This window comes from Piliocolobus tephrosceles, chromosome 4 (genome assembly GCF_002776525.5).
Source record: "Piliocolobus tephrosceles isolate RC106 chromosome 4, ASM277652v3, whole genome shotgun sequence".
In the NCBI taxonomy this organism is placed as follows: Eukaryota; Metazoa; Chordata; class Mammalia; order Primates; family Cercopithecidae; genus Piliocolobus; species Piliocolobus tephrosceles.
Window position 1 is genome coordinate 53,779,832 of NC_045437.1, and position 12,192 is coordinate 53,792,023.

A 12,192-nucleotide genomic window follows, 5' to 3' on the forward strand; every position below is an offset into this window, starting at 1 on the left:
GATTCAAAATCATTAAAGAATTATAAATTGAGGTTATCACTCATATTCATATAATCCATCTCTGTAATGTATTTTCTAAAAATACCAAGATTGTGAGAGCAAATAAAAGCAGTCAACATCTTGAAATTTCAGGCTAGAAAAGGAAAGGAAAAAAAAAAGAACTAAGTGTACTTAATGAGGATACACCAAGAACAATACTTCTCTTGGTACAATTTTGTGGAAAGAGTATAGCCCCATAAGTTAAGATAGTATTGGAAATTTTATACTACGCAAACAACAACAAAAAATAATCTTATAAAATATTATAGCCACAGGTGAAGAAGGGGTACAAGATTATCTTTCTTGTGCTCCCAAAGGGTCATTTGTCTTTTTAAAAGCATTTCTGTAGTATTCTAGAATTTTAAAAATTACACGTTGTTACAGAGCATAATTTCATAGTTAACTGCAAATACAAATGGGCAAAAAAGGTAGCTCTCCAGTAGTCTAACATATTAAGCAACTAGAGTTATTTTAAAGGACAGAAGCTCTTTTTCTCTGATAAATTTTTTAAGACTTTTTACAGACTCAGAAGGTAAACAACTGAAGATGAATTCTCTCGTTTCTCTATGACAAGTCTCAGTTTTCTTAATTGTAAAAGAATAGTTATGAAATTGATTCCTATGCACCTCATAAGCATTTTGGGAAGAGCAAATTAAAGTAGATGTAGGAGGAAAAGTGTAACCCAACTTCCTGGGAAGTTCAGTGAAATATCTCTTCAGAAACTAAAATTTCTCTTGATAATTTTACCCGACTTCCCAGGCTTCTCCTACCCATTTCCCTCAGGATTTATGGCTGAAGAAGAAATCCCAAATAGCCAGTGCTGAGTATTAACTATGGAGAAGCTTGCTAGTTAAAAAGCATAATGGAGACAGAGTTCTCTTTGCTGTGCGAGCTCACATCAAAAAGATTTACTTTGTAGTGTTTTAAGCTAACAAGACCAACATAATCCAACAGAGGGGACTCTGAACTGGGAACTAACAACTGGCTTTGACAGTTTCAGTACATTAACTTTTACAGTGTATTTAAGCTCTTTGTTCCTCAATTTTCTTATCTATGATGTAGGAGTAATATCTGCCCTTATGCTACGTGGACATTGTTAAAGTCATTTAAGGAAAAAAATGTAGATATATTTAGTAAAGAGGTAGTATAAAAATGAACTGGTATTATTTAATGTAGAAATTGCCTATACTTTTAAACTTTAGATATAATAGACAGTAGACCTCAAAACAGGTGCACATATCAGTCAGAGCTAGTATTTTTCTAGTATATCTATATTTGAAGAAATGTATATATACACACATATACACATTTATACATATACACACACATTCTCTCTCTCTCTCTATATATATATATACCCTCACTCTCCCTATATATATATGTCTCTATATATAGATATATCTATATATACCCTCACTGTATGTATATCTATATATATAACCTCACTCTCCCTATATATATACCCTCACTCTCCATATATATATATATATATATATATATATATATATATATATATATTCTGCTTTTTGAAGGTAGATTATTTACATCGAGATATGCTCTTTGTTGTATTAGGTTGGTGCAATTTACTTCGCACCGACCTAATGACATTAATAAGACACACACACAGTGATTTTTACTTTTATTTTGAGATATAAAGTATTTTGGTACTGCCTAGTACTTTGTCATTATTGGCAAAGATTTGAGGTGTTTTCCTATTCTACTTCTTATTTTATTTTTCTGAAAATAATGTGTTCTAACTTTGATAGCTTATTAATTTATAGAATCAGTGCATTAATAGGTATGTATCAATGCACTTTCAAGCTCACTATAAGTTATTTTTCAAACTATAAACTTGTATATTGTTTTCATACTACTTCTTGTGAAAACGGAATGAGCTGTATATATATGTATCAATGCACTTTCAAGCTCACTATAAGTTATTTTTCAAACTATAAACTTGTATATTGTTTTCATACTACTTCTTGTGAAAACGGAATGAGCTGTATATATATGTATATATATTACACACACACACGTTTTAACTTCATCTATGGAAAATATATTATCAGTAGAGAATTGAGCAGATTACTTTTTGACTTGTATGCTAGTCACTTTCATATTGGCTTTTATACTGATTTTTCCATAGTATCTTGCTTAATAATTCTGATGACCAATTGTAACATGGCTAAGTAGGCTTAAGGGTGCAAACTGTGGCCATCAAGCCAAGGAAACCTAAATGACCCAAATAGTAATCAAATCACCATTAACACAATCACACATAAGAATTTTGACAGTCTCAATTTTATAGGTATACAGAACATTGTGGGGGATTGTGAAAATACATTAGCATTTAAAATACTTCCATTTTAGTTAAGATTTAGCTTTGTATTTCAATGAGTAGGAATTTTCCAAGTATATTCTTTCTGAAGTTGTTGTTTTAGCAGAGATAACAATTTTATATGAGATGGTAGAAGTAAACCTGTGCTTGTAAATACACCTTGAGGAGTCACTGAAAATTCTCAATTGAAAATACAGCCACATAGCACATACCAAAAAACGACACAACAACAACAAAACCCAAAAGCTAACCCATGGAATAATAGATTTTGGAAAATGTAAGAAACATTAATTTAACAATAATTATTCTTAGTAATTCTGCTTTTCTTTTGAAAAAACATACATTTCATAAAACTCAAAACAGAAACAGTATTCAGAGTGGCTTTGTTCTTCCCATATAATAGGCCACATTGAACCAAGTAACTTAAAGCCAGATAATATAATGCAATTTTTAAAAAGATTTCAGGTACTTTCCTATTCTACTTCTCATTTTATTTTTCTTAAAATAAAAGTAAAATTCACTATGTGTGTGTCTCTCTCTTTCTCTCAGTGGAGACTGGAAATGACATTCATTAAAATATTTTAACTATTTAAACAAATATTAAATATTAACCAAAAATTAAATGAAACAACAAAAAAATAAGTTATCCTGCTCCAATTTTTACATTCTCTGTTTTAGGTCCCAATACCTCTAATGAATGGAAGGGCAGCCCAGGGGTATCACCAGTATTTATAACTCTGTGAGGCAGAAATCACCTCCCTCCCCAACTCCTGCCTCTCTCACATAAAACAGTAGGAAAGGCAAACAATCTATTAGCAAATCCAGCATTAATCTCATCTCTGTTCCAATGTAGCTGTTGATACTTATATTAGAAAATACAGAGAAACACAACTTCTAGAGCTTTCTCGTCAGTAAAATTATGGATTATATATCATTTATTGTTTCTAATTAGTACAGCTGGGAAATTATACCTAGCACAGAACATTGCTTATTGCATTCAATAAATATTCATTGAATTGAATTGAAATCACTTTTGGTGGGAAAGTAATTATTAATGTTTGGGTGACGATAGTAGACTACTGACCATAAAAAATGTTTTTTCCTACTTCTCCTTCAACTTCTTCGAAATAACTTTTTGTTTCTATGTGCATGAAGTATGATTTGGCATCTGTTTCCTTATAAGAGATGACATTTCTGCTTTTGCACAAAAATTCTTTTTTTAAGCACTGTGTTAAAGTTCTGTAGTATTTCACACAGCATGATATTCATTTGAAAGTAAATATTAAAACTTTTACATACTAAAATCCCCAAGGGGAGAATACCTTGAGTAACATAACATTTCACTGGAATCAGCGAATTAACACCATAGTATTTGCCTTATTAGTAAAACTCTAATGCATTGAAGTAGGGAATAGGAGAGAGGAAAAGTGACACTGAATGTGTGAATGACTTTCCTCCCATTAATATACTAAAAGAAATTGTTGCATCACTGTCAGGATTAATTTGAGATGATTAAAAAAAATATGCAAAAACCTCCCATCTGTAATAGTTCTCCTTTCCATCTTTTGAATCATTCATTTTATTTTTAATAAAAATATCACTTAAAAAATCATTTGGGATTCCCCCTTTTTTTGGTAACTAGAAAGTTACTTGTATATTTTTATGAACCCACTAAACTTAAACAGATCTCTTTAGAAAAATAATGTGGATATATTTTGCTTTCTACAGCCTGAAGAATGTTAAAATAGAAATGCTTTCTTGAATTCCCTCTTCTGGCTCAAGTTACTAGGTGGTCCCAAGTTACCAGAAGTAAAATTTATAAATCTAACCCCTAGTCTAGACATTTTCCAGCACTGACTGCAGTTCAAAAAATATTAATGTCTAGCCGGCAAAGTGAAATTCCCCCCAGTGATTTTGCAAATGACTAGAAAGTTAACCTTTTGCCAACGGCTCCTTCTGTGCATGGAGGTTATTAAAAAGAATCCAGGCATTTATAAGTATGGGCTTTTAAAGACTGAAACACCTTGGCTTGACCCTTTGTGTCTCTTTCTGTTTATTCAGGCTTGGCCTCTGTGGCTGGAATGTGTGAGCCTGAAAGGAGCTGCAGCATTAATGAAGACATTGGCCTGGGTTCAGCTTTTACCATTGCACATGAGATTGGTCACAAGTGAGTGAGTTTAAGAAAATCAAAATAAATTTTAGAACTCCGCTCTTGAGCAACTTGTAACTACTGTGTGGAAAGGCTGTGCTGAACCTTATTTTACTGCCTTTTTGTCTGATTCCAATACAGGATGTTATTATTTTGAGTATTGGGATAAATCATCTTAAGAACTGGAGACTTGTTAGATCATCTTTGTTATTCAATGAGTAGTGTCCTCAGTGGTGAATGCACCACGTTTAAGTTTTTGTTCAGTCTCCTCGATACGTGTTTCCTTATAAAGTCAAGTTGTTTAAATGATCTTTCTTTTCCTCAAGTGACAATGCATATATATTTTAAAAACATTGACACCACTACCATAAAATGTAGTTTTAGTTTTCACTCTTCATACAGCTGTCAGCATCCCTTTTCCAGGCATAGAGTTTGTGCAGACATTGCTATGTAACTTGTATTTTCAGGTGCGTTTGTATGTCATTGAAAAAAAAAAAAAAACTGCAAGAAGTACACAATACCATCCTCCTTTCTTCCTAGGAGAACCTGAAGGTTTTAATGTTTGTTTTAAGTGAACCTGTGCCAAAGGAAAAACTATCTTATGCACCCTGCCCCCGACCCATGGCAAAAAATACCATTTAAAAATTTTAAACAACAGGCAGTAGTAATATGAAAGCCTGTTCATGTGGAAGGAGAGAAGCTTGATAATACTTTTTTAAAAAATTTCAACATTTGTGTTGAAATTTGACTGAAAGATGACTTGCCTCAATTAGTCAATTTTTAAGCTGATTCTGATGCTCTTATAAAGGTAAAAACTAAACAAAAGAGCTTCCAATTTACTAACAGGATCTTTTTTAAGCAGGGAAGCTCTTCTAAAACAGAAACAGTTAACATTTAGCAAATGACTAATTATATCTGCTAAAAAAAATGAGAGAAAACTTTAAAATGTTAGTCCAGTGTTTTTAGCTAAAATAAGCAGCTTACTTGCAAGAACTCCTGACATATTTATAATTTAAGTTTTATAATCTACTTTTTTGGTGGTGACATAGCTAGGGGAAAAAGAACAAATAAAAATCAATGTTTTTAACCAACATTCAAGACCCATCTAAAATGCCAATTCTTCCATTAAACTTTTAAAAATTCTTAAAAAAAAAATCAATGTTTATTATATACTTGCCTCAGAGGTAATTCCTGAGGTAAATCTGTAGTTCAGCCTTTTTTGTTGTTGTTGGAGAGTAAAATTGGGTCAGTTGGCTGCATTATTTCAAAATTGCAATCAAATTTTATCAAATTGATATTGATTTAGGTGTAAATTTAAATAAACAGCAAGTTTCAACCCTGGCTTGATTCAGACACAGGAAAAGTCAATATTATACTCTTAATGAAGACTGAAAAATATTGATGTTCTACTTTCCATTGTAATAAACATCAGGTGAATAAAAGGAAAAAGCCCTCTTAACCAAGCAGTTTATCTTTAATTCACTTAAAAATCTGGCTAATTAATGACTCTCATACTCCTATGCAATCAAACTGAATTTAATAGGTTCTGTTAGATTCAGTTAAATTGGAAGGTTAGGAAAAGTAACATACAGTGGGTGAACACTTGTGTATGTGAAAACACTATTATCTTATGTAGTCACAAGTTAATCAATGTCAACATACACATTTCATGTTCCTTTCTTGTATGTACATACTTAAATAGCTGATGTGAGGGTTTATCTTTCTTTGTATCTTTTATAAAGATTCTGATTGGGCAACTTCCCAGGCTTCCTAGATTTTGTTGTTGTTGTTGTTGGCCTTATAGATAAATCCTTTCAATTCTTCCTACAATGAATGGCTTGTACCTTATGTAGAAAAACTGTGAAAGAGAAATAGAATATACCTCTGAAGTTTTATGTATCTTGGAGTAACTTTGTTTCATAGTTAACTCTTGTTTGAAAGTATGAGTGTTAAAAATGGGAAAAAAAAAATCCACAAAATCCTTGGATTGAGAGCCAGAAAAATGCTTCCATGTAAAAATGTTGTTTGACAGACAAAAAAAAAAAAAAGATAGCTTTTTCCCCATGTCCAGTTTATCACCATGTTACTATCCCCCTTCCCCAGACAGCTGGGCAGATGTGTTTAGCATATATTGTCTGTTTTGTGTTGCTCTAAAGGAATACCTAAGCCTGAATAACTCATTTTAAAAAGCAGTTTATTTGACTCACAGTTCTGCAGGCTGTATGAGAAGCATAATGCCAGCATCTACTTCTAGTGAGGGACTCAGGAAGCTTCCACTCATGGTGGAAGGCAAAGCAGGAGCCAGTGCACCACATGGCAAGAGAGGCAGCAAGGGAGATGCTGTGCTCTTTTAAACAACCAGCTGTCATGTGAACTCATAGAGCAAGAATTCATTCATTCCCCCCCAGGAAGGCACCAAGCCAATTATGAGGGATCTGTCCCCATGACCCAAATACCTCCCACTAGGCCCCACCTCCAGTATTTGGGATCACATTTCAATATGAGATTTAGAGGGAACAAACATCTAAACTATATCAACATACTATTTTTTTCAATATGTCAAATTATTGTTTGGTCAGTTAGGGAAAATCTGTTTCATATGTGAAGATCCCTTTACTTTGTTTTAAGATCTTAGGGTTTAGCCTTCAGGAACTTAGCAGGTCAACTCTGGCACAATTCATGTCATCATTAAAATACAGTGATCTCTATTTTTCCTGAACCAAAGCAGTAGCCATAGTAAATACATCAAATACATTTTCAGATGAAGTATACTGATTTTTTGTGACTCGTATCCTTTACGAGAATGGATGTTAAGTGATGTGATGATATCGGATTCATTACAGTGAAGAATATTTGACCATAAATTACTGAGAAGAGCCCCTACTGAGTAACTAGACTGTGTGAATATTTTCTCCCTTTCTTTAAATTGTGTAGAATATGATTTTGCACACAGTGTATACTTGTGCAGGGATATAATATCTATTTAAAATAGCTGTGAGATAACATTTTCTTTGGCTAAGCCTTAGTGACCACTTTTATTTCTCTCCATCCTCTCCATCCTTTTGTGAAAACAAGAAATTAGTTTCATTGTCAAATGAAAAATTGTGGTTTTTTTACTATATTTAAATGACATGTCTAGGTTTAATACAGACTATAAGCCAAAGGCACTTAATGAAACCTTATAAGAAAGAATGTTCTTTGAAAGATTTAAAAAATTAATTATGTAGTTGCCATGAATTTTATAAGTTGAAAAGATTATGATGTCAAAGAGGGGTGGCAAGAATGCGGCCAGACATCTAGTATATTGAGAAAGCTATCTAGTGTATCTAAACTGTACAAAAACAAATAATCTTAATAAGAGATCTTAAAAATACTCATTTTTTTTTTGTTATGAATGCATACTGAAGTATGTGAGACTGAAGTGACATGATGTCCAGGATTTTCTTTTAAAAGAAAGGAAAAAAAGAAAGAGAAAACAAGAATAGCAACATCTTGAATTTTATTATCTTGATGATGTGTTTATGGAAGTTCATTATGCCACAGTTTCTACTATTGTATATGTCTGATTTTTTCCACAAAATGAGTTCCAAGATCATACATTGTTTAGGTGTGACTTAACTCATTTATTAATCATGATTGAGTGAACTTTAATATTGAGAGAATCTTTAAAGTATTACAATTTGTAGTCAGACACTGTGGCTCATGCCTGTAATCCCAGCACTTTGAGAGGCCAAGGTGGAGGATTGCTTGAGCCCAGGCATTGGAGACCAGCCTGGGCAACATGGCCAAACCCTGTCCCTACAAAAAATACAAAACTCAGCCAGGTGTGGTGGCATGCACCTGTAGTCCCAGCTACTCAAGAGGCTGAGGTGGGAGGATGGATGAAGCCAGAAGATCAAGGCTGCAGTGAACCATGATCATGATCATGCCACCACACTCCATTCTGGGTGACAGGCCAAGACTCTGTTAAAAAAAAAAAAGAAAGAAAAAAGAAAAAGAAACCTGTATTGAAAGCTATAGGGATATATTGGTCTTGCTTTAGGAAGTAAATATCAGTATTTTGTCTTAACCATAGGAATTCTCTCTGTAGTTAGGAGATGAGTTTTAATGTTAGTTTTATAAAATGAATTAGGAAATATTTTCTAGAATAGTTTGCTTTCCCATAAGTACATTTTAAAACATTATTTAGGTATAATTTACATACATTAAAAATGCACCCATTCTGTTTATGGTTCATTGAGCTTTGGCAAAGTTGTATAACCATGTCCCACCACCACAGTCAAGATATGAACATTTCTATTATCTGAAAAAGTCCCCTTTACAGTTAATTTCTACCCTCTTCCCCACTCCTTTATCCCCAAACAACCGTGGATCTCCTTTTTATCACTATAGATTAGGCTTGCTTTTCTATAGTTTCATATAAGTGGAATTACTCAATGGGTACTCTTTTGTGTCTAGGTTTTTCCCCTGAGTGTAAGGTTTTTGGAGAGCCATCCATGTTGTTGTGTATATCAGTAGTTTACTTTTTTCCTAAATAGTAATCCATATCACATATCACTTTTCTGGTTGTTTTTAGTTTTGTGCTATTATGAATAGAATTATTATGCAGATCTGTTCATAACTATTTGTACTGATGTAAGCTTTCATTTCTCTTGGGTGATACTGTTGGTAGCATGGTGTTAGTTTAATGATGTTAGTGATGGTGAGCAATTTTCATGTGCTTCATATACATCACTCATATATCTTTGAAGTGTCTGTTCAAATCCTTTTCCCACTTTAAAAAAATGGGTCGTTTTCTTCTTATTGAGCTGTATTATGGATAAAAGTCTTCATCCTATTTATATGTGTATTATGTGTGTATATATACACACATAAATAGGATGAAGACTTTTATCTAAAATATATAATATATATAACATATAACATATATTCATCCATAATATATAACATAAAACATGTATAGTTTATATTTGTGTGTATATCATATTTTCTCCTCATCTGTTGCTTCCTGTTTACTTTTTAAATTGTGTCACCTTATGAAAAGCAGAAATTTAAAATTTTGATGAAGTCTAACTTAAAATTTTTCTTCTGTTGTTTGTGCTTTTTGTATCCTAAGAAAGCTTTGTGTATTTCAAGATTGTGAGGATATTTTCCTGTAGAAGATTTGTACTTCTAGCTTTTATATTTAGATCTATAACCCATTTTGAGTTAATTTTTATGTATAATAGGAGGTACAGGTTGAGGTTCATCTTTTTTCCATATGAATATCCAGTAACTTCAGCACAATTTGCTTTAAAAAGTTGGTTGGTTTGTAGTTTTATTTTAATGCCTTTGTCTAGTTTTGGTATCAGAATAAAGTTTGTCTTATAAAATGGGTTAAGTCACAGCCAACATTATACTGAATGGGCTAAAGCTAGAAGCATTCCCCGTGAAAACTGGCATAAGGCAAAGGTGCCCTCTCTCACCACTCGGGCTCAGCATAGGATTCGAAGTTCTGGCCAGGGCAATCAGGCAAGAGAAAGAAAGAAAGAAAGAGCATTCGAATAGGAAGAGAGGAAGTCAAACTACTCCCTGTTTGCAGATGACATGATCCTATATCTAGAAAACCCCATTATCTCAGCTCAAACGTTTCTTAAGCTGATAAACAACTTCAGCAAACTCAGGATACAAAATCAATGTGTAAAAATCACTAACATTCCTATAGACCAACAATAATTAAGCCAAGAGCCAAATCAGGAATGAACTTTCATTCACAATTGCCCCAAAATAAATAAAATACCTAGGAATACAGCTAACTAGGGAGGTGAAAGATCTCTACAAAAAAAAAAAAAAAAAAAAGCCAATGGGACTAATGGGATTTAATTAAACTAAAGAACTTCTGTACAGCAAAAGAAACTACCAACAGAGCAAACAGACTGTGTACAGAATGGAAGAAAATTTTTTCAGACTATGCATCTGACAAAGCTCTAATATACAGCATATATAAGGAACTTAAACAAATTTACAAGAAAAAAACCATTAAAAAGTAGGCAAAGGACATGAACACACACTTCAAACAAGGCATACATACATACATATATGAAAAAAAAAAAGCTCAACATCACTGATAATTAGAGAAATCCAAATCAAAACCACAATGAAATACCATCTCAAACCAGTCAGAATGGCTGTTGTTAAAAAGTCAAAATTAACAGATGCTGGTGAGGTTGTGGAGAAAAAGGAATGCTTATATACTGTTGGTGAGAGTGTAAATTAGTTCGACCATTGTGTAAGACAGTGTGGCGATTCCTCAAAGATCTAAAGACAGAAATACCATTCAACCCAGCGTTCCCATTACTAGGTATATACCCAAAGGAATATAAATCACTCCATTTCAAAGACAAATGCACATGTATGTTCATTGCAACCCTATGCACAATAGCAAAGACATGAAGTCAACCTAAATGACCATCGATAACAGACTGGATAAAGAAAATGTGGTACATGTACACCATGGAATACTATGCGGCCATAAAAAAAGAATGAGATCATGTCCTTTGCAGGGACTTGGATAGACCTGGAGGCCATTATTCTCAGCAAATTAACATAGGAACAGAAAACCAAATACTGCATGTTCTCATTTATAAGTGGGAGCTAAATTATGAGAACACATGGACACATAAAGGGGGACAACAAACACTGGGGCCTTTTGGAGGGTAGAGGGTGGGAAGACAACTAATGTATACTAGGCTTAATACCTGGATGTATTAGTCAGGGAAAAAACCTATACAATAGACCCCCATGACACAAATTTACCTATGTAACAAACCTGCACTTGCACCCTTGAACTTAAAATAAAAGTAAAAAAAAGAAGAGAGAGAATAAAATAAAATGGTTTAAGTTTTCTATTTTTTGGAATAGTTTGTATATTTAATGTTATTTTTTTCTTTAAATGCTTTTAGAATTCATCAATGATGTCATCAGAGCCTAGAATTTTTATTGTGGGAAGATTTTTAATTAAAAATTTAATTTCCTTGTTAGATATAGGATAACATTTTCTAAATCTTCTGAGTCCTTATTTTGTAATTATGTCTTTCCAGTATTACTCAATTTCAGCTGAATTGCCAAATTTATTAAAATTTGTGATATGCTTTTACTGTTTTTTAATGCCTGTAAGTAATTATGTTCCCTCATTTATTCCTGATATGTACAATTTGTGTTTTCTCCCCTTTTTCTTGATCAGTCTATCTATAGGTTTATTCATTTTATTGTTCTCTTTTTAAAAAACATCTTTTGGTGGCCAGGCGCAATGGCTTACACCTGTAATCCCTGCACTTTTGGAGACTGAGGTGGGCGGATCACCTGAGGTCGGGAGTTCGAGACCAGCCTGACCAACATGGAGAAACCCTGTCTCTACTAAAAGTACAAAATAAGCCAGGTGTGGTGGCACATGCCTGTAATCTCAGCTACTCGGGAGGCTGAGGCAGAAGAATCACTTGAACCCGGGAGGCGGAGGTTGCAGTGAGCCGAGATCATAACATTGCACTCCATCCTGGGCAACAAGAGTGAAACTCCTTCTCAGAAAACAAACAAACAAAAAAACCTTTTGGTTTCATTGATATTCTCTATCGTTTGCTCAATTCCTTCCTTCCTTCCTTCCTTCCTTCCTTCCTTCCTTCCTTCCTTC

The 12,192-nt window shown here is 33.3% G+C and overlaps 1 protein-coding gene across 2 annotated transcripts in view; it reads left to right on the forward strand.

Moving 5' to 3' along the window:
- The window catches only part of ADAMTS6 (ADAM metallopeptidase with thrombospondin type 1 motif 6), a 333,597-nt gene that overhangs the window by 150,599 nt on the left and 170,806 nt on the right, over positions 1 to 12,192 (forward strand). For both annotated transcript variants that reach the window (XM_023210467.1, XM_023210468.2), the window contains exon 9: positions 4,439 to 4,544. In XM_023210467.1, coding sequence (XP_023066235.1) covers positions 4,439 to 4,544 — 106 coding nt within the window. The remainder of the gene's footprint in view (positions 1 to 4,438; positions 4,545 to 12,192) is intronic.